Raw genomic sequence first — 21,206 nt, 5'->3', positions numbered from 1 at the left:
AACAGCAATTTACAGTTGATGACAGTATAGGACAAGTACAGGGTAAATAAACATAGTTACATCAGCAGATGACACTGGAATAAGTATCAGGTGGCAGAAGACTGCTGGATTTGGTGCAGTTGAAGATTATTAAAGTAAGAAAAAGGATAAGCACATAAGGGAAGAGGGCCCTGCTCGTGAGAGCTTACATTCTAAAGAGGAGGGGTAGACAGACAGGGGTGACACAGACGGAGTACATAGAGAGCGTGGAACAGAGGGTTAGGATGATATTTGGCTGGGTTTTGTGAAGAAGTGGGTCTTGAGAGCCCGTTTGAAGTTTTGTAGAGAGGTGGAGAGTCTGGTGGGAGAGGTAGGGAATTCCAGAGAAGTGGTGCAGCACGTGAAAAATCTTGGAGGTAGGAGTGGGAGGAAGTAATCCGTAGGCAGGAGAGTCGGCGTGCATTAGCAGAGCGAAGAGGACGGGTGGGAGTGTAAAGGGAGATAAGGTCAGAGATGTAGATGGGAGAGGAGTGGGTGAGGGCTTTGTAAGTGAGTGTGGGAAGCTTGAAATGGATTCTGAAAGGGAAGGGGGAGCCAGTGAAGGTCTAGTAAGAGAGGAGAGGTGGACATAGTGCGTTTGGTGAGGAAGATGAGCCGGGCAGCAGCACTGAGGATAGACTGGAGTGGAGAGAGGTATTTGTAAGGAATGTCAGTCAGGAGGAGATTACAGTAGTCCAGTCTGGAGATGACCAGTGAGTGGATAAGGGTCTTAGTAGCATCCTGGGTCAGAAAGGGTCTGATCCTGGAAATATTTTTTAGATGAAAACGGCAGGTTTGTGAGAGGTGCTGAATGTGTGGTCTGAAGGAGAGAGGGGAGTAAAAAAATACTCCAAGACAGAGCACTTGGGGGCTAGAGGAGATAGTAGTGCCATCAATAGATAATGAGATTGTAGGAGGTGATGTTATGCGGGAGGGAGGGAAGATGATCAGCTTGGTCTTAGACATGTTAAGTTTAAGAAAGCGCTGGGAAAACCAGGAAGAGGTAGAAGAGACAGTTGGAGATATGAGTGAGGAGAGCAGGGGAGAGGTCTGGAGAGGAAAGATAGATTTGGGTGTCATCAGCATAGAGATGATATTGGAAACCAAAAGAACTAATGAGCTTACCTAGTGAGGACGTATAGAGAGAGAAGAGAAGAGGACCAAGGACAGAACCTTGGGGTACACCTACAGTTAGTGGAAGTGAGGGGGAGGTGGAGTCATGAGAAGAGACAGAGAATGAACGGTCAGAGAGGTAGGAAGACAGCCAAGAGAAGGCAGTGTCACGCAGACCAATGGAGTGAAGGATTTACAGTAGGAGAGGATGGTCCACAGTGTCAAAAGCAGCAGAGAAATCAAGTAGAATAAGTAGAGAGTAGTGTCCCTTAGATTTAGCAGCATGGAGGTCATTGCAAACTTTTGTAAGGGCAGTTTCAGTGGAGTGGAGAGGACGGAAGCCAGACCGGAATGGGTCAAGCAGTGAGTGTGAGAAAAGAAAGGAAGTAAGGCGGTTGTAGACAATACGCTCAAGGAGTTTGGAGGCAAAAGGGAGGAGAGAGATGGGTCAGTAGTTGGAGAGTGTTTGGATCAAGGGTAGGTTTTTTAAGAATAGGAGAGATGAGTGCATGCTTGAAGGCAGAGGGGACAGTGCCTGATGAGAGGGAGAGATTGAGAAGGTGGGAAAGATGGGAACAAGCAGAAGGAGATAGGTAGCGGAGGAGGCGGGAGGGGATAGGGTCAAGTGGGGAGGTGGTGAGGGGACAGGAACGAATGAGGGCCATGACTTCCTCTCCAGATGCATGGGAGAAAGATGTCAGAGTAGGTGGGAGGGATGGGGAGGGGAGGGATGGTAAGGGATGGGAGAAGGCTGGTTACTGATGGTCTGGTGTGATGTGATGTCCTGACGTATGGAGTCAATTTTGGATGTGAAGTAAGTGGCAAAGTCAAGAGCAGAGAGTGAAGAAGGGAGACGAGGTGGAGGTGGGCAGAGAAGTGAGTTGAGAGTGGCAAAGAGGCGTCGGGGGTTGGAAGACTGGGAGGAGATGAGGTTCTTGAAGTATGACTGTTTAGCAAGAGAAAGGACAGCACTTAAGGATGAGAGCATAAGTTTGAAATGGAGGAAGTCTGCCATAGAGCGTGATTTCCTCCAGTGTCGCTCAGCAGTACGTGAGCATTTTTGCAGATATCTGGTGCATTTGGTGTGCCAGTGTTGAGGTGTTAATTTGCGAGGGTGAATAGTGGATGGTGGAGCAACAGAGTCGAGAGCAGAAGTAAGGGATGCATTGTATATGGAAGTGGCTTGTTCAGGGCATGAGAGAGAGAGAGAATAGGAGAGAGAAGTGAGTCAAACAGGGAAGAAAGGAATGTGGTGTCAATAGCCTCAATGTTACTCTTAGTGATGGTAGCCTTGGGAGGTAGAGATGGGGAAGTCGAGAGAGATAGGTTAAAGGAGAGCAAGTGGTGGTCAGAGAGGGGAAATGGGGAGTTGGAAAAAATAAGATTTTACTCACCGGTAAATCTATTCTCGTAGTCCGTAGTGGATGCTGGGAACTCCGTAAGGACCATGGGGAATAGCGGCTCCGCAGGAGACTGGGCACAACTAAAGAAAGCTTTAGGACTACCTGGTGTGCACTGGCTCCTCCCTCTATGACCCTCCTCCAGACCTCAGTTAGGATACTGTGCCCGGAAGAGCTGACACAATAAGGAAAGGATTTTGAATCCCGGGTAAGACTCATACCAGCCACACCAATCACACCGTATAACTCGTGATACTATACCCAGTTAACAGTATGAAATATAACTGAGCCTCTCAACAGATGGCTCAACAATAACCCTTTAGTTAAACAATAACTATATACAAGTATTGCAGACAATCCGCACTTGGGACGGGCGCCCAGCATCCACTACGGACTACGAGAAATAGATTTACCGGTGAGTAAAATCTTATTTTCTCTAACGTCCTAGTGGATGCTGAGAACTCCGTAAGGACCATGGGGATTATACCAAAGCTCCCAAACGGGCGGGAGAGTGCGGATGACTCTGCAGCACCGAATGAGCAAACTCAAGGTCCTCCTCAGCCAGGGTATCAAACTTGTAGAATTTTGCAAACGTCTTTGACCCCGACCAAGTAGCTGCTCGGCAAAGTTGTAAAGCCGAGACCCCTCGGGCAGCCGCCCAAGAAGAGCCCACCTTCCTCGTGGAATGGGCTTTTACAGATTTAGGATGCGGCAGTTCAGCCGCAGAATGTGCAAGTTGAATCGTGCTACAGATCCAGCGAGCAATAGTCTGCTTTGAAGCAGGCGCACCCATCTTGTTGGGCGCATGCAGGATAAATAGCGAGTCAGTCTTTCTGACTCCAGCTGTCCTGGAAACATAGATTTTTAGGGCCCGGACTACGTCCAGCAACTTGGAGTCCTTCAAGTCACGAGTAGCCGCAGGCACCACAATAGGCTGTTTCAATGAAACGCTGAAACCACCTTTGGGAGAAATTGGGGACGAGTCCTCAATTCCGCCCTATCCATATGGAAAATCAGATAAGGGCTTTTACAAGACAAAGCCGCCAATTCTGACACACGCCTGGCCGAAGCCAAGGCCAACAGCATGACCACTTTCCACGTGAGATATTTTAGTTCCACGGTTTTAAGTGGTTCACCAATGCGACTTTAGGAAATCCAACACCACGTTGAGATCCCAAGGTGCCACTGGGGGCACAAAAGGGGGCTGAATATGCAGCACTCCCTTAACAAACGTCTGAACTTCAGGTAGTGAAGCCAGATCTTTTTGGAAGAAAATCGATAGAGCCGAAATCTGGACCTTAATGGAACCCAATTTTAGGTCCATAGTCACCCCTGACTGTAGGAAGTGCAGAAATCGACCTAGCTGAAATTCCTCCGTTGGGGCCTTCCTGGCCTCACACCACGCAACATATTTCCGCCATACGCGGTGATAATGGTTTGCGGTCACTTCTTTCCTAGCTTTAATTAGCGTAGGGATAACTTCCTCCGGAATGCCCTTTTCCTTCAGGATCCGGCGTTCAACCGCCATGCCGTCAAACGCAGCCGCGGTAAGTCTTGGAACAGACAGGGCCCCTGCTGCAGCAGGTCCTGTCTGAGCGGCAGAGGCCATGGGTCCTCTGAGATCATTTCTTGAAGTTCTGGGTACCAAGATCTTCTTGGCCAATCCGGAACCACGAGTATAGTTCTTACTCCTCTCCTTCTTATTATTCTCAGTACCTTGGGTATGAGAGGCAGAGGAAGGAACACATACACCGACTGGTACACCCACGGTGTTACCAGAGCGTCCACAGCTATCGCCTGAGGGTCCCTTGACCTGGCGCAATAACATTTTAGCTTTTTGTTGAGGCGGGACGCCATCATGTCCACTTGTGGCCCTTCCCAATGGTGTACAATCATTTGGAAGACTTCTGGATGAAGTCCCCACTCTCCTGGGTGGAGGTCGTGTCTGCTGAGAAAGTCTGCTTCCCAGTTGTCCACTCCAGGAATGAACACTGCTAACAGCGCTAACACATGATTTTCCGCCCATCGGAGAATCCTTGTGCCATTGCCATCCTGCTTCTTGTGCCGCCCTGTCGGTTTACATGGGCGACCGCCGTGATGTTGTCTGACTAGATCAGCACCGGCTGGTTTTGAAGCAGGGGTCTTGCCTGATTTAGGGCATTGCACATGGCCCTTAGTTCCAGAATATTTATGTGTAGGGAAGACTCCTGACTTGACCATTGTCCTTGGAAGTTTCTTCCCTGTGTGACTGCCCCCCAACCTCGAAGGCTGGCATCCGAGGTCACCAGGACCCAGTCCTGTATGCCGAATCTGCGGCCCTCTGGAAGATGAGCACTCTGCAGCCATCACAACAGCGACACCCTGGCCCTTGGAGACAGGGTTATCAGCCGGTGCATCTGAAGATGCGATCCGGACCACCTGTCCAACAGATCCCACTGAAAGATCCTTGCATGGACCCCTCCGAATGGAATTGCTTCGTAAGAAGCCACCATCTTTCCCAGGACTCGCGTGCAATGGTGCACCGACACCTGTTTTGGTTTTAGGAGGTCTCTGACTAGAGATGACAACTCCTTGGCCTTCCCCTCCGGGAGAAACACTTTTTTCTGTTCTGTGTCGAGAACCATCCCCAAGAACAGTAGACGCGTTGTAGGAACCAGCTGCGACTTCGGAATGTTCAGGATCCAGCCGTGCTGTTGTAGCACTGCCCCAGCTAGTGCTACTCCGATCAACAACTGTTCCCTGGACCTCGCCTTCATAAGGAGATCGTCCAAGTACGGGATAATTATAATTCCCTTCCTTCGAAGGAGTATCATCATCTCTGCCATTACCTTGGTAAATACCCTCGGTGCCGTGGACAGACCAACGGCAACGTCTGGAATTGGTAATGACAGTCCTGTACCACAAATCTGAGGTACTACTGGTGAGGGGGGTAAATGGGGACATGCAGGTACGCATCCTTGATGTCCAGTGATACCACGTAATCCCCTTCGTCCAGGCTTGCAATCACCGCCCTGAGCAGTTCCATTTTGAACTTGAACCTTCGTATATAAGTGTTCAAGGATTTCAAATTTAAAATGGGTCTCACCGAACCGTCCGGTTTCGGTACCACAAACATTGTGGAATAGTAACCCCGTCCCTTGAAGAAGGGGTACCTTGACTATCACCTGCTGCGACTACAGCTTGTGAATTGCCTCCAGCACTGCCTCCGTGTCTGAGGGAGCTGTCGGCAAGCGAGACTGGATTTGTTGTGGGGGAAATAGCGCACTGAGCTACCCTTATAAAGGTATAGTGTGTATATGAGCCGGAATGCAGGAAAAACAGTATCCTATAACACAATGATATCCACTACTTATGGAAAGAAATAGAAATCTAAATAATCAAATAGAAAAGCCGGCGGTGCTCCCTTGAGTTGTATGATCTGTCGGCAAGGCAGATTTGAGGAAACGGCGAGGGGGAGACGTCTCGAATTCCAGCTTGTACCCCTGAGATACTACCTGTAGAATCCAGGGATCCACCCGTGAGCGAGCCCACTGGTCGCTGAAATTCTTGAGACGGGCCCCCACCGTACCTGGCTCCGCCTGTGGAGCCCCAGCGTCATGCGGTGGACTTAGAGGAAGCGGGGGAGGACTTTTGTTCCTGGGAACTGGCTGTATGCTGCAGCTTTTTCCCTCTATCTCTGCCTCTGGGCAGAAAGGACGCGCCTTTAACCCGCTTGCCTTTCTGGGGCCGAAAGGACTGTACCTGATAATACGGTGCTTTCTTTGGCTGTGAGGGAACAAGGGGCAAAATGTTGATTTCCCAGCTGTAGCTGTGGAAACGAGGTCCGAGAGACCATCCCCAAACAACTCCTCACCCTTATAAGGCAAAACTTCCATGTGCCTTTTAGAATCAGCATCACCTGTCCACTGCCGAGTTCCTGGCAGAAATGGACATTGCGTTTATTTTAGATGCCAGTCGGCAATTATTCCTCTGTGCATCTCTCATGTATAAGACTGCGTCTTTAATATGCTCTATGGTTAGCAATATAGTGTCCCTGTCTAAGGTACAGAGAATCTGACCACGCAGCTGCAGCACTGCACATTCATGCTGAAGCAATAGCTGGTCTCAGTATAATGCCTGAGTGTGTATATACAGACTTCAGGATAGCCTCCTGCATTCTATCTGCAGGCTGAGACGGTAGTGCCACCTTCTTTGACAGACGTGTAAGCTCTTTATCCACCCTAGGGGATGTCTCCCAACGTGACCTATCCTCTGGCGGGAAAGGGTACGCCATTAGTAACCTTTTAGAAATTACAGTTTCTTATCGGGGGAAACTCACGCTTCTTCACACATTTAGTTCATCAGATGGGGGAAAAACCACTGGAAGCTTTTTTCTCCCCAAACATAATACCCCTTTTTGTGGTACCTGGGGTAATATCAGAAATGTGCAACACATTTTTTATTGCCGTAATCATGTAACGGGTGGCTCTATTGGAATGTACAGTAGTCTCATCGTCGTAGACACTGGAGTCAGTATCCGTGTCGACATCTGTGTCTGCCATCTGAGGTAGTGGGCGTTTTAGGGCCCCTGATGGCTTTTGAGACGCCTGGGCAGGCACGGGCTGAGAAGCCGGCTGTCCCACATCTGCTATGTCGTCAAACCTTTCATGTAAGGAGTTGACACTGTCACGTAATTCCTTCCACATATCCATCCACTCAGGTGTCGACCCCGCAGGGGGTGACATCACATTTATCGGCATCTGCTCCGCCTCCACATAAGCCTCCTCATCAAACATGTCGACACAGCCGTACCGACACACCACACACACACAGGGAATGCTCTGACTGAGGACAGGACCCCACAAAGTCCTTTGGGGAGACAGAGAGAGAGTATGCCAGCACACACCAGAGCGCTATATAATGCAGGGATTCACACTACCCACAGTGATTTTTCCCTTATAGCTGCTATAATACACAGATTTGCGCCTAAATTTAGTGCCTCCCCTCTCTTTTTAACCCTTTGAGCCTGAAAACTAAAGGGGAGAGCCTGGGGAGCTGTCTTCCAGCTGCACTGTGAAGAGAAAATGGCGCCAGTGTGCTGAGGGAGATAGCCCCGCCCCTTTTTCGGCGGACTTCTCACGCTCTTAGAATCATAATGTGGCAGGGGTATTTTACACATATATAGCTTATTAGGCTATATTATGTGTGATTTGCCACTCTTAAGGTACTCTAATTGCTGCCCAGGGCGCCCCCCCCCCAGCGCCCTGCACCCATCAGTGACCGGAGTATGTGGTGTGCACAGGGAGCAATGGCGCACAGCTGCAGTGCTGTGCGCTACCTTAATGAAGACCGGAGTCTTCTGCCGCCGATTTCCTGGACGTTCTTCTTGCTTCTGGCTCTGCAAGGGGGACGGCGGCGCGGCTCCGGGACCGGACGACCGAGGCTGGGCCTGTGTTCGATCCCTCTGGAGCTAATGGTGTCCAGTAGCCTAAGAAGCCCAAGCTAGCTGCAAGCAGGTAGGTCCGCTTCTCTCCCCTAAGTCCCTCGTAGCAGTGAGTCTGTTGCCAGCAGATCTCACTGAAAATAAAAAACCTAAAATATACTTTCTTTTCTAGGAGCTCAGGAGAGCCCCTAGTGTGCATCCAGCTCAGCCGGGCACAACATTCTAACTGAGGTCTGGAGGAGGGTCATAGAGGGAGGAGCCAGTGCACACCAGGTAGTCCTAAAGCTTTCTTTAGTTGTGCCCAGTCTCCTGCGGAGCCGTATGGTCCTTACGGAGTTCCCAGCATCCACTAGGACGTCAGAGAAATCAGAAATATCACAGCGGTGAGTGAAGACCAGATCCAGTGAGCTCCCATTCACATGGGAGGGTGAGGAGGTCCACTGGGAGAGACCAAGTGAAGAGGTGAGGTTAAGGAGTTTAGAGGCAGGTGATTGTGTGGGAATGTCAATAGGGATGTTGAAATCGCCTAGGATAATGAAGGGAATGTCAGAAGAGAGGAAATGAGGAAGCCAGGAAGCAAAGTTGTCGATGAATTTGGAAGCAATGTCAGGGGGGCGGTAAATGACAGCTACTTTAAGATGGACTAGTTGGAAGAGGTGTATAGCATGGACCTCAAAATAAGAATTTACTTACCGATAATTCTATTTCTCGGAGTCCGTAGTGGATGCTGGGGTTCCTGAAAGGACCATGGGGAATAGCGGCTCCGCAGGAGACAGGGCACAAAAAGTAAAGCTTTAGGATCAGGTGGTGTGCACTGGCTCCTCCCCCTATGACCCTCCTCCAAGCCAGTTAGGTACTGTGCCCGGACGAGCGTACACAATAAGGGAGGAATTTTGAATCCCGGGTAAGACTCATACCAGCCACACCAATCACACCGTACAACTTGTGATCTAAACCCAGTTAACAGTATGATAACAGCGGAGCCTCTGAAAAGATGGCTCACAACAATAATAACCCGATTTTTGTAACTATGTACAAGTATTGCAGATAATCCGCACTTGGGATGGGCGCCCAGCATCCACTACGGACTCCGAGAAATAGAATTATCGGTAAGTAAATTCTTATTTTCTCTATCGTCCTAGTGGATGCTGGGGTTCCTGAAAGGACCATGGGGATTATACCAAAGCTCCCAAACGGGCGGGAGAGTGCGGATGACTCTGCAGCACCGAATGAGAGAACTCCAGGTCCTCTTTTGCCAGGATATCAAATTTGTAGAATTTTACAAACGTGTTCTCCCCTGACCACGTAGCTGCTCGGCAGAGTTGTAATGCCGAGACCTCTCGGGCAGCCGCCCAAGATGAGCCCACCTTCCTTGTGGAATGGGCCTTAACCGATTTAGACTGTGGCAGGCCTGCCTCAGAATGTGCAAGTTGAATTGTGTTACAAATCCAACGAGCAATCGCCTGCTTAGAAGCAGGCGCACCCAACTTGTTGGGTGCATACAGTATAAACAGCGAGTCAGATTTTCTGACTCCAGCTGTCCTGGAACATATTTTCAGGGCCCTGACAACACCTAGCAACTTGGAGTCCTCCAAGTCCCTAGTAGGTGCAAGGCACCACAATAAGCTGGTTCAGGTGAAACACTGACACCACCTTAGGGAGAGAACTGGGGACGAGTCCGCAGCTCTGCCCTGTCCGAATGGACAAACAGATATGGGCTTTTTTGAGAAAAAACCACCAATTTGACACTCGCCTGGTCCAGGCCAGGGCCAAGAGCATGGTCACTTTTTATGTGAGATGCTTCAAATCCACATATTTGACTGGTTTTAAACCAATGTGATTTGAGGAATCCCAGAACTACGTTGAGATCCCACAGTGCCACTGGAGGCACAAAAAAGGGGCTTGTATATGCAATACTCCCTTGACAAACTTCTGGACTTCAGGAACTGAAGCCAATTCTTTCTGGAAGAAAATTTACAGGGCCGAATTTGAACCTTAATGGACCCCAATTTGAGGCCCATAGACACTCCTGTTTGCAGGAAATGCAGGAAACGACCGAGTTGAAATTTCTTTGTGGGGCCTTCCTGGCCTCACACCACGCAACATATTTTCGCCACACGTGGTGATAATGTTGTGCGGTCACCTCCTTTCTGGCTTTGACCAGGGTAGGAATGACCTCTTCCGGAATGCCTTTTTTCCCTTAGGATCCGGCTTTCCATCGCCATGCCGACAAACGCAGCTGCGGTAAGTCTTGGAACAGACATGGTACTTGCTGAAGCAAGTCCCTTCTTAGCGGCAGAGGCCATAAGACCTCTGTAAGCATCTCTTGAAGTTCCGGGTACCAAGTCCTTCTTGGCCAATCCGGAGCCATGAGTATAGTTCTTACTCCTCTACGTCTTATAATTCTCAGCACCTTAGGTATGAGAAGCAGAGGAGGGAACACATACACCGACTGGTACACCCACGGTGTTACCAGAACGTCCACATCTATTGCCTGAGGGTCTCTTGACCTGGCGCAATACCTGTCCCGTTTTTTGTTCAGACGGGACGCCATCATGTCCACCTTTGGTATTTCCCAACGGTTTACAATCATGTGGAAAAAACTTCTCAATGAAGTTTCCACTCTCCCGGGTGGAGGTCGTGCTGAGGAAGTCTGCTTCCCAGTTTCCATTCCCGGGATGAAAAACTGCTGACAGTGTTATCACATGATTTTCCGCCCAGCGAAAAGTCCTTGCAGTTTCTGCCATTGCCCTCCTGCTTCTTGTGTCGCCCTGTCTGTTTACGTGGGCGACTGCCGTGATGTTTTTCCCACTGGATCAATACCGGCTGACCTTGAAGCAGAGGTCTTGCTAAGCTTAGAGCATTATAAATTTACCCTTAGCTCCAGTATATTTATGTGGAGAAAAGTCTCCATACTTGATCACACTCCCTGGAAATTTTTTTTCCTTGTGTGACTGCTCCCCAGCCTCTCAGGCTGGGCTCCGTGGTTACCAGCATCCAATCCTGAATGCCGAATCTCCTGCCCTCTAGAAGATGAGCACTCTATAACCACCACAGGAGAGACACCTTTGTCCTTGGATATTGGGTTATCCGCTGATGCATCTGAAGATGCGATCCGGACCATTTGTCCAGCAGATCCCACTGAAAAGTTCTTACGTGAAATCTGCCGAATGGAATTGCTTCGTAGGAAGCCACCATTTTTACCAGGACCCTTGTGCAATGATGCACTGTTTTTAGGAGGTTCCTGACTTGCTCGGATAACTCCCTGGCTTTCTCTTCCGGGAGAAACACCTTTTTCTGGACTGTGTCCAGAATCATCCCTAGGCACAGCAGACGTGTCGTCGGGATCAGCTGCGATTTTGGAATATTTAGAATCCACCCGTGCTGATTGTAGCAGTATCCGAGATAGTGCTACTCCGACCTCCAACTGTTCCCTGGACTATGCCCCTATCAGGAGATCGTCCAAGTAAGGGATAATTAAGACGCCTTTTCTTCGAAGAAGAATCATCAATTCGGCCATTACCTTGGTAAAGACCCCAGGGTGCCGTGGACAATCCAAACGGCAGCGTCTGAAACTGATAGTGACAGTTCTGCACCACGAACCTGAGGTACCCTTAGTGAGAAGGGCAAATTTGGGACATAGAGGTAAGCATCCCTGATGTCCCGGGACACTATATAGTCCCCTTATTCCTGGTTCGTTATCACTGCTCTGAGTGACTTCATCTTAATTTGAACCTTTGTAAGTGTTCAAAAAAATTTTTTTAGAATAAGTCTCACCTAGCCTTCTGGCTTCAGTACCACAATATAGTGTGGAATAATACCCCTTTTCTGTAGTAGGAGGGGTAATTTAATTATCACCTGCTGGGAATACAGCTTGTGAATTTTTTCCCATACTACCTCCTTGTCGGAGGGAGACTTGGTAAAGCAGACTTCAGGAGCCTGCGAAGGGGAAACGTCTCGACATTCCCATCTGTACCCCCGGGATACTACTTGTAGGATCCAGGGGTCCTGTACGGTCTCAGCGCCATGCTGAGAAGTTGTCAGACGCGGTGGAACGCTTCTGTTCCTGGGAATGGGCTGCCTGCTGCAGTCTTCTTCCCTTTCCTCTATCCCTGGGCAGATATGATCTTATAGGGACGAGAGGACTGAGGCTGAAAAGACGGTGTCTTTTTCTGCAGAGATGTGACTTAGGGTAAAAAACGGTGGATTTTCCAGCAGTTGCCGTGACCACCAGGTCCGATGGACCGACCCCAAACAAGTCCTCTTCCTGTATACGGCCATACTGTGCCGTTTGGAATCTGCATCACCTGACCACTGTCGTGTCCATAACATCTTCTGGCAGTTATGGACATCGCGTTTATTCATGATGCCAGAGTGCAAATATCCCTCTGTGCATCTCGCATATATAGAAATGCTCTATAGTCAATAAAATACTGTCCCTGTCAAGGGTATCAATATTTTTAGTCAGGGAATCCGACCAAGCCACCCTAGCTCTGCACATCCAGGCTGAGGCGATCGCTGGCCGCAGTATAACACCAGTATGTGTGTATATACTTTTTATTATATTTTCCAGCCTTGTCAGCTGGTCCTTGAGGACGGCCCTATCTATAGACGGTACCGCCACTTGTTTTGATAAGCGTGTGAGCGCCTTATCCACCTTAAGGGGTGTTTCCCAACGCGCCCTAACTTCTGGCGGGAAAGGGTATACCGCCCATAATTTTCTATCGGGGGGAACCCACGCATCATCACACACTTTATGTAATTTATCTGATTCAGGAAAAACTATTGTAGTTTTTTCACATCCCACATAATACCCTCTTTTGTGGTACTTGTAGTATCAGAAATACGTAACACCTCCTTCATTGCCTTTAACGTGTGGCCCTAATAAGGAATACGTTTGTTTATTCACCGTCGACACTGGATTCAGTGTCCCTGTCTGTGTCTGTGTCGACCGACTAAAGTAAACGGGCGTTTTAAAAACCCTTGACGGTGTTTTTGAGACGTCTGGACCGTACTAATTGTTTGTCGGCCGTCTCATGTCGTCAACCGACCTTGCAGCGTGTTGACATTATCACGTAATTTCCTAAATAAGCCATCCATTCCGGTGTCGACTCCCTAGAGAGTGACATCACCATTACAGGCAATTGCTCCGCCTCCTCACCAACATCGTCCTCCTACCTGTCGACACACACGTACCGACACACAGCACACACACAGGGAATGCTCTGATAGAGGACAGGACCCACTAGCCCTTTGGAGAGACAGAGGGAGAGTTTGCCAGCACACACCAAAAACGCTATAATTATATAGGGACAACCTTATATAAGTGTTTTCCCTTATAGCATCTTAATATATATATAAGCATATCGCCAAATTAGTGCCCCCCCTCTCTGTTTTAACCCTGTTTCTGTAGTGCAGTGCAGGGGAGAGCCTGGGAGCCTTCCCTCCAGCCTTTCTGTGAGGGAAAATGGCGCTGTGTGCTGAGGAGATAGGCCCCGCCCCTTTTTCGGCGGCCTCGTCTCCCGCTCTTAACGGATTCTGGCAGGGGTTAAATATCTCCATATAGCCTCCGGAGGCTATATGTGAGATATTTTTAGCCAAAATAGGTATTCATTTGCCTCCCAGGGCGCCCCCCTCCCAGCGCCCTGCACCCTCAGTGACTGCCGTGTGAAGTGTGCTGAGAGGAAAATGGCGCACAGCTGCAGTGCTGTGCGCTACCTTTAGAAGACTGAGGAGTCTTCTGCCGCCGATTCTGGACCTCTTCTTACTTCAGCATCTGCAAGGGGGCCGGCGGCAAGGCTCCGGTGACCATCCAGGCTGTACCTGTGATCGTCCCTCTGGAGCTGATGTCCAGTAGCCAAGAAGCCAATCCATCCTGCACGCAGGTGAGTTCACTTCTTCTCCCCTAAGTCCCTCGTTGCAGTGATCCTGTTGCCAGCAGGACTCACTGTAAAATAAAAAACCTAAGCTAAACTTTCCTAAGCAGCTCTTTAGGAGAGCCACCTAGATTGCACCCTTCTCGGCCGGGCACAAAAATCTAACTGGCTTGGAGGAGGGTCATAGGGGGAGGAGCCAGTGCACACCACCTGATCCTAAAGCTTTACTTTTTGTGCCCTGTCTCCTGCGGAGCCGCTATTCCCCATGGTCCTTTCAGGAACCCCAGCATCCACTAGGACGATAGAGAAATGTCGAGAATGAAAGGGATGGTTCTGGTGGTATGAGTTGGTAGGAGTAACTAGAAGGTAAAAGAACCCCAACACCACCCCCATGGCGACCCCCAGGTTGGGGGGGGGGGGGGGGGTGAATGCGAGGCCCCCAGCAGAGAGAGAAGCAGGAGAAGTAGTGTCAGGGGGCGTAATCCAAGTTTCAGTAATAGCTAGTAGGTGTAGGGAGTTGGAAATGAAAAGGTCATGAAACCAGTTTGTTACAAACAGATCTGGCATTCCAGAGGGCACATGATAGGGGGTATGAGTTTGTGGGAGAGATGTGAATGAGATTATCAGGGTTGCTGTAGCGATGAGGTGAGATTAACTTTGAGGGCAGAGATGAGAGAGTAGTGATGGTACGGGTGCATGAGCTAGGAGGGGAAACTGCAGGAGGTGGGCAGGGGGGGAGTTCAGTGTGATGTGGATGGGGGTGTGGGGAGGTGACAGGGAAGGGAGGGAGGGAGCAGGTCTGAGTTGTGGGGTAGCAGGACCATGGGGCAGAGGTGAGTGAAAGTGGGGTAACAGGAAAGGAGGGGAAAGAATACAGAGGGATGGAGGGGAGACAGAGGAGGGGAGAGAGGAGAAGGTGTAGGAGACTAGGGGGGAAGGATAAAGATACATGATTAGGTAGACACTGAGTGATGTGGGGAGTATAAGAAAGCCTTGACATAGTGTTTAGTAGGTAAAAAGGTTGAAGGATGGATGCAATGGATAGTGATGTCCAGGGGTTGGTTCGGGTCTTTCTCCAGCCTGCGCAGTCAGGCGAAACTAGTCGATCTGAGAGCACCTCTATACGTCTGCCGGCAGACTCAGATTGCTCTGGCTCCCTTACACAAACGGACTTACAAGTAAGTTTTATTTTGAGATGAGGAATCAACTTGCTAAAATCAAACTCTAACTTTGTGGCTAAAAAAGATTTGGAAGAACTATGGACCTTCTTTTCTGAACTTTCCAGATTCCCATAAAGATTTTTAAGATCAAACGGGAAATACCCTATACCTCATAAGGGACATATCCATTTGGTATAAAATAAGGTGTTGCCCTTTAAGGTGAATAATTTACCAAGGCACATCACCTATATTATATGTTTAATGTTGTATTGTTTTTTGTGTGTAGTATACCGGTATTAGGACTCACGTTTTTTTATCTATATATTTTCATATTTATATAATAAATGAATTTCTGTATATATACGATAAAAACTTTTAAAATAATAAAAAAAATTCTAATTTAAAATCAAGAGTGCACAATTATTATTTGAGACTTTAGCGCTTGGAGGTTATTTCTGTGTACTGTATAGCTGCTTAGCAAAGCACTTCATGTCTAAAGCACCCGAAAATTCCTAGGTATACTACTCTACAAACAATTGGAGAGACCCGCCTCCACATACTTTGAATCAACAACTTCTAGATAGTGACTGTTCATTTAATTTCTTACCTCATTGAAGAAAGCCTTCGATGTTTGGCCTGTGATTGTTTTCATGGGTTTCTCCAAACTTTTCCACGTCCGCCCAAAAAAATGGTGATAAGTGATATCAAAGAGTGAAAGTCGTATCTGATAATGTGCTTCTAAGGTTCCTTCCGAAATCCCCTAGAATAGTATAAGAATTAGGAAATGAAAACGAGTCTCTCTCTCTCTTTCTATATATATATATATATATATATATATATATATATACACATATATATATTCCAAAATAACCGGCACTCTGTCTTTATGTCCAACTACCTCGGTGCCTTCCCTAGCTGCGTGCCAATATAATTTGTTCAAAATGGGTGGCACTCACGAGGAATTTTCACAACGAAAAGAAATCACAAGAGAGACCAAGCTCTGGTAACGTTTCAGCTATATTCTAGCTTTCGTCAGACCAAAGCTAGAATATAGCTGAAACGTTACCAGAGCTTGGTCTCTCTTGTGATTTCTTTTCGTTGTGAAAATTCCTTGTGAGTGCCACCCATTTTGAACGAATGATACATACATACATATATATATATATATATACACACACACACACACACACAATCTCAAATCCATGGCAGAAAAAAACACAGGAAACAATGTATTACAAGCACGCACTTTTCTGTAAAGGGACTCCGACCTCATTTTTCCTTTTTTAATTTGTATTGTATGAAAAGAAATGTAAAGATTCAGTATATTTATAAATTCCTGTGGCATTTCACCTCTCCCATCCTCTACTACACTAAACAAAGCAATCATTACCTCTGGGGCTGAACCAGGACCTGCGGCCTTCCTCCTCCTCTCAGCTGGCTACTGGTTTCTGACCTTACCACAGTCCTCTGCCAAGAGCTAAGATATACCATCCAGACTCATCTGGGACCATTACATACAACTCAACTCTCCTGCAAACTAGCTCTCTGGCACCTTTGCTGTCCTCTGCATCAGCCACACCATGGCGGCTCCAACTGCTGGCATTTCATTGCATTTCAGATGCCTCATTGGATCAGAAATACTTCAGGTCCAGACAGGTGAAATGTAATTTTCTGCTTACCGTAGTCTCTGTCTTCATAGGCCGTTGTCAAATGTGCCATCCTGATGACCCATGACCTAGAATAACACAAGCTCCACTGCAGGCATGCACCTAGTTACCAAGCACTGCCACTCATACAGTATAGATCCCTGCAGATCCACAGCACCTACACCTTTACTCCATCAGGCAGCACTCAAGCCTGTTTAGCTGTCATCCTCTAGGCCCACTACACAGCTAACAGAGCCACATGTACTCTCCAGAACTGGTGGTGGACTGGCAGTGAAAAAAATTCTTTTGACCATCTTGCCACATTGCCTCAACAGGTTGAGCCCAAATGTTTGGCCAAAGCACTGTTCCAAACCCCGTTCTCCCTGCCTACATCAATCTCCCAGAACTATGACCTATTCACTTCAGTACAACCCAAAATAAAGGTCTGCTGACCAGGACCCGGAATAACCATAACCTAGGACTCTTATCCAGTCTCCAGTTCCTGCGACCCCTTCCTTGCCAGCTATTACCATTTGTCACCTTTGCCACTTATTGTATCACCTATTTTCTCAACTACTACGATCTTTACATCTCTCCATTATCATTCTCTTGTCATTTACTGATTCATCTGTTTCATCTCCTACTGCTGTTTATCAATCCAGTATTCACATTACACCGCACAGTAGTGTCCGTTATTCACATTAAACCACAGTAGTACCCCTTATACACGTTATGCCACACAGTAGAGCCCCCTATACACATTATGCCACACAGTAGAGCCGCTTATACATGATACTTTGCAGCTTCTAATGCGGAGAGAGGTGTTGCAGAGGCTGGGGCAGAGAGAGGTGCTGCAACATCAATTTAGAGAGAGGTCCTTTAGCAGCTGGGACAGAGAGAGGTACTTTAGCAGCCAGGAAAGAAAGGTGCTGCAGCAGCTGGGGAAGAGAGTGGTATAGCCAGATAGAAGTAACCCTGGTGCACAACTACAAGCAGACAGTGAGACATACTGTATTAAGAGGGCAGCAGAGCTCCAGCATGTGCCAGCTGTCAGTGTCTCCTGCTTTTGCCTCTGGCCTGCCCTGTTCTCTAGTTAGTCTCCGAGTACGAGTCAGTGTGCGCCCCTCTGCATCTTCTCCCCCTGCTCTGCGGCTGCCTGTTCAGTGGCCCGCAGTATATCGTTTGGAAAAGGGGGGTGGTCAGGCGGCGCCTCAGTGCCTGGAGCTCGCACTCTGCCGGAGCCACCCTCGCTACACCCCTGATTGTTATACACGCCGCTGCCGCCGGAGGGAAAGAGGCCAGACTGACTGGGCAGGAGAGAGGAAGGAGATTGGCTGCCAATTTCTTACCAGTACACAGTACTGCCCCGTACCGCCATACTTGCAGCACTGGTACAGCCACTCTGCCTATGCTAATCCTATGCAGTCACTATTACAGTTATTATGCACTGTACAGTGATTCTGTGCTGTGATGTGACACCAAAGAGGAGGGGAACAATGCTAAGCAGATAATGCCTTAGACACTTACCCCAAAGGTCTACAAAGGTCTGCTTTGTTGTGCATACCAGTCTCTCAATTTAGAGACAACATGGTGGGGGGGGGGGGGGGGAGCTGGGGCTGTGACATCACAACACGGACAGCAGAGTTAGAATGGAACAGTTCCGCCTATTCTTTCTAACAGGACATATCTGGCCACATGAATCTTGGAAAGTGCGGTTTGGCAAATGACTAAAGTTAATGCCAAACTAATTAGCCTAAATTATATGTATGCAAATTCTTATGGTAGAGTGACTATAATTTATAATAATAGAAAAAGGACTCATCCACAAGAAAGTGATAACCGGAGAAATGCGTAATAAATAACGTGTTAACAGCGTTTGTATATGGAATAATAAAAGGTCACCAGGGGCAGGGGAGGGGTATATGACTGCAGGTGTAATATGTGCGTAACAGCCACAGAAGAGACTAAGCAAATAATGTTTTTGCTTCGGAAAACAAAACTAGCAGCGCAAGACACAGCTGAACTAGCAGACTCCAAGGGCACGCAGTGCGCCGCTAGTCTCTGGCAGACAGCTGCAGAGCCGCTGACATCACTGCACATAATGTTCTGCAATAAATCAATAGACTTAAATCCAAACCGCATCATCTTTTCTTCGTTTTGCAATTATAATAAAATGACGGATTTTTCCAACAATGAAATTGTTGACCTACTTAGCCCCGGACACTTCGGCTACTAAAGCAGCTTACGTTATATTTTATTTATAAAAGTTTTTTTTTTTTTAGGTGACAGCTTTTAAGGCAAATATAATATCTGTATATTATTACTTCTGCCTTTTGAAAGTACTATGGACATATACTTTTTTTGTTTTAAATAAATGAAGGAAGAAACAGAAGTATTAAAATATAATCTGAAATACCCATAGAAATGTATTTATTTTAAATTTACTGACATTTTAACTCTCATAATTAAAATTCAAAAAGCAAACAAAAATATGCCACACCCCAAATTCACCTATACTCTAAATTGTGCAAGGACCTTGTATGTTTGTATATTGATAGTGTATATGGTAAAGAGCGAAATCTAGAGGGGGAGGGGGGGGAGTGGGGGGCAGTGGAGTGGGAAAGTGAGGAAGAGGGGAAATGGGAAAGAGGAGTGAAACAGATTGAGAGAGATAGGGGAAGGTGGAAGAGAGGGGGAGATGGATATAACTTGGGAGGGTGTTGTTAAGAGAGATGGAGATAGGAAAGAAATGTGAAACAAAAGATAAAGAGATAGAGGGGGGGGGAAAGAGAGGGAGAGGGAAATGGGGAGAGTGGTCAAGGTAGAGAGAGAGCGCGCAAGACAGCGAGAGAGAGAGAGAGAGAGGGGGGGGTGAAAAAAGAGAGTCGACAGCCGAAGCATGGCGAGTGAAGCGAGCCCGCAAGGGGACACTCTTCTACAATTGGTGGTCCCAAATGAAAAACTACCCACGCTAACACCAAAAATGCAAACAAAGTGTGTTGACCTTTTGACCCTGTCAACCGTTTGTTCCTGACAACCTTTTCCAATGTCGACCTTTCATATGTTGACCTTTTGTCAATGTCAAACTTGTGCCTGCTGGCCATATGAGGTCGGCCTAATGACTGTAGAACAGCGGCGGCTCCTACTTACTTTAAGTAGGGGGGCTGCCGCTATCCCCGTGCCCGCGGAAAGGAGTAAGGGAGCATGGGTCCCGGCACCTGCGCAATGGATCTGGCAGGTGCTAGGACCAACATATGCGCAGATTCCGCGGTGTGCCTGCACATGCAAAACCCCCGTCTTCTATGGACCGCATTGGCTGCAGTCCACAGAAGACGGATCGGATTGAGCTGCGCCAAAGGCATGGAGTGGCTTCCTACAGGAAGCCAGCTCTCTGCCTATCGCAGCCTGATCTGGCAGTTCTGGAGGGTGGAAACACCTCCCAATGGAACCGCCTGTAGTATCTGTCAATAGGAAGTCACTGTCAATCACAGTGAAGCCAGTGCAGTCATGGACTGCATCTAGCTACACCGACACGGTTCGGGGTGGTGGAACTTACTTGGGGGGCTGCAGTCCTACAGGCCATACGTAAATTCCGTCATTGCTGTAGACCTCATGAATGCCATATGCAATTTCTATCAGTAGCCACTCATAACATTGCGCATACAAGGAGGATTGTATAGAGACATTCATTTATTGCAATCAAGCCACCTTCCACAAGGATCACTATAAATCTTTCATAAAAGCCCATAATACATAGTAAGAGCCCATAACACAGGACTGTTAATTTGTCCAAGCACTTACAAACTTATTCCACTTCCTGCGATCCTATAGGGAACTTTGCAGACTGTTTTGTACTGTGCACTGACATTACATAATGCACCGTTAACTTAAGTTTAATGGATCCCATTAAGTTTTGTTTCAGGAGTTAGAAGCCAGATATATATCATAAATATTGGCATATATGTCCAGTGTCACTGAATGCTCCTACATTTTACAATACTGTCCATTACTCAGACAATTATTAATTTTTTTCAACTGACAATTTAAAAAAAAAAAAAAAAAAACTACAGTATCTCTGAGCACTTGTTATATTAAATACACTTTTTTTTTACCTATAACTACAATTCTAATTCAATTCCATTTTCCAGCATCATTTTATATCATCTCAATTTGCAATTGTTCTCAAATCCTGATGGCATGGCCACCAAGTGGAGTTATCGTGCCCCAATACTAGGGGGCGTGGACAAGTTCCCTTTACATGTTGCACCATGAAAAGTGTGGCTGTGCCTCCACTGCAGCCTGTCTCCGTCCGAGCACCTAGTAATTTGTGTCACACTGTCTCGGTGCCTTTGCTTGCTAAACAGCATAGAAAATCTGCCACTACAGACCAGGGCCAGTATTTACTAAAAATCCGAGTTTGGTCGATTTGTGTTTTTTTTACTAAGTCCCAATCCGGGAATTTACTAAGCACCAATCTTGGCAGTGTCTGGTCTATTCGTAATGGTTTGAATGACAACGTCCCGAAATCCGAATGAATAGACCATCGGTCAAACGCGGCTGTTATTTCATAG

At 47.6% G+C, this 21,206-nt stretch overlaps 1 protein-coding gene across 2 annotated transcripts in view; it reads right to left on the bottom strand.

The window, feature by feature from the left end:
• Positions 1-21,206, bottom strand: part of NPHP4 (nephrocystin 4) — a 720,559-nt gene that overhangs the window by 589,837 nt on the left and 109,516 nt on the right. For both annotated transcript variants that reach the window (XM_063943436.1, XM_063943435.1), the window contains exon 3: positions 15,597-15,749. In XM_063943436.1, coding sequence (XP_063799506.1) covers positions 15,597-15,749 — 153 coding nt within the window. The remainder of the gene's footprint in view (positions 1-15,596; positions 15,750-21,206) is intronic.

This window comes from Pseudophryne corroboree, chromosome 10 (assembly GCF_028390025.1).
Source record: "Pseudophryne corroboree isolate aPseCor3 chromosome 10, aPseCor3.hap2, whole genome shotgun sequence".
Taxonomy (NCBI): Eukaryota; Metazoa; Chordata; class Amphibia; order Anura; family Myobatrachidae; genus Pseudophryne; species Pseudophryne corroboree.
Note: the sequence above shows the minus strand (reverse complement) of the source record. Positions and strands in the feature narration are given on the sequence as shown.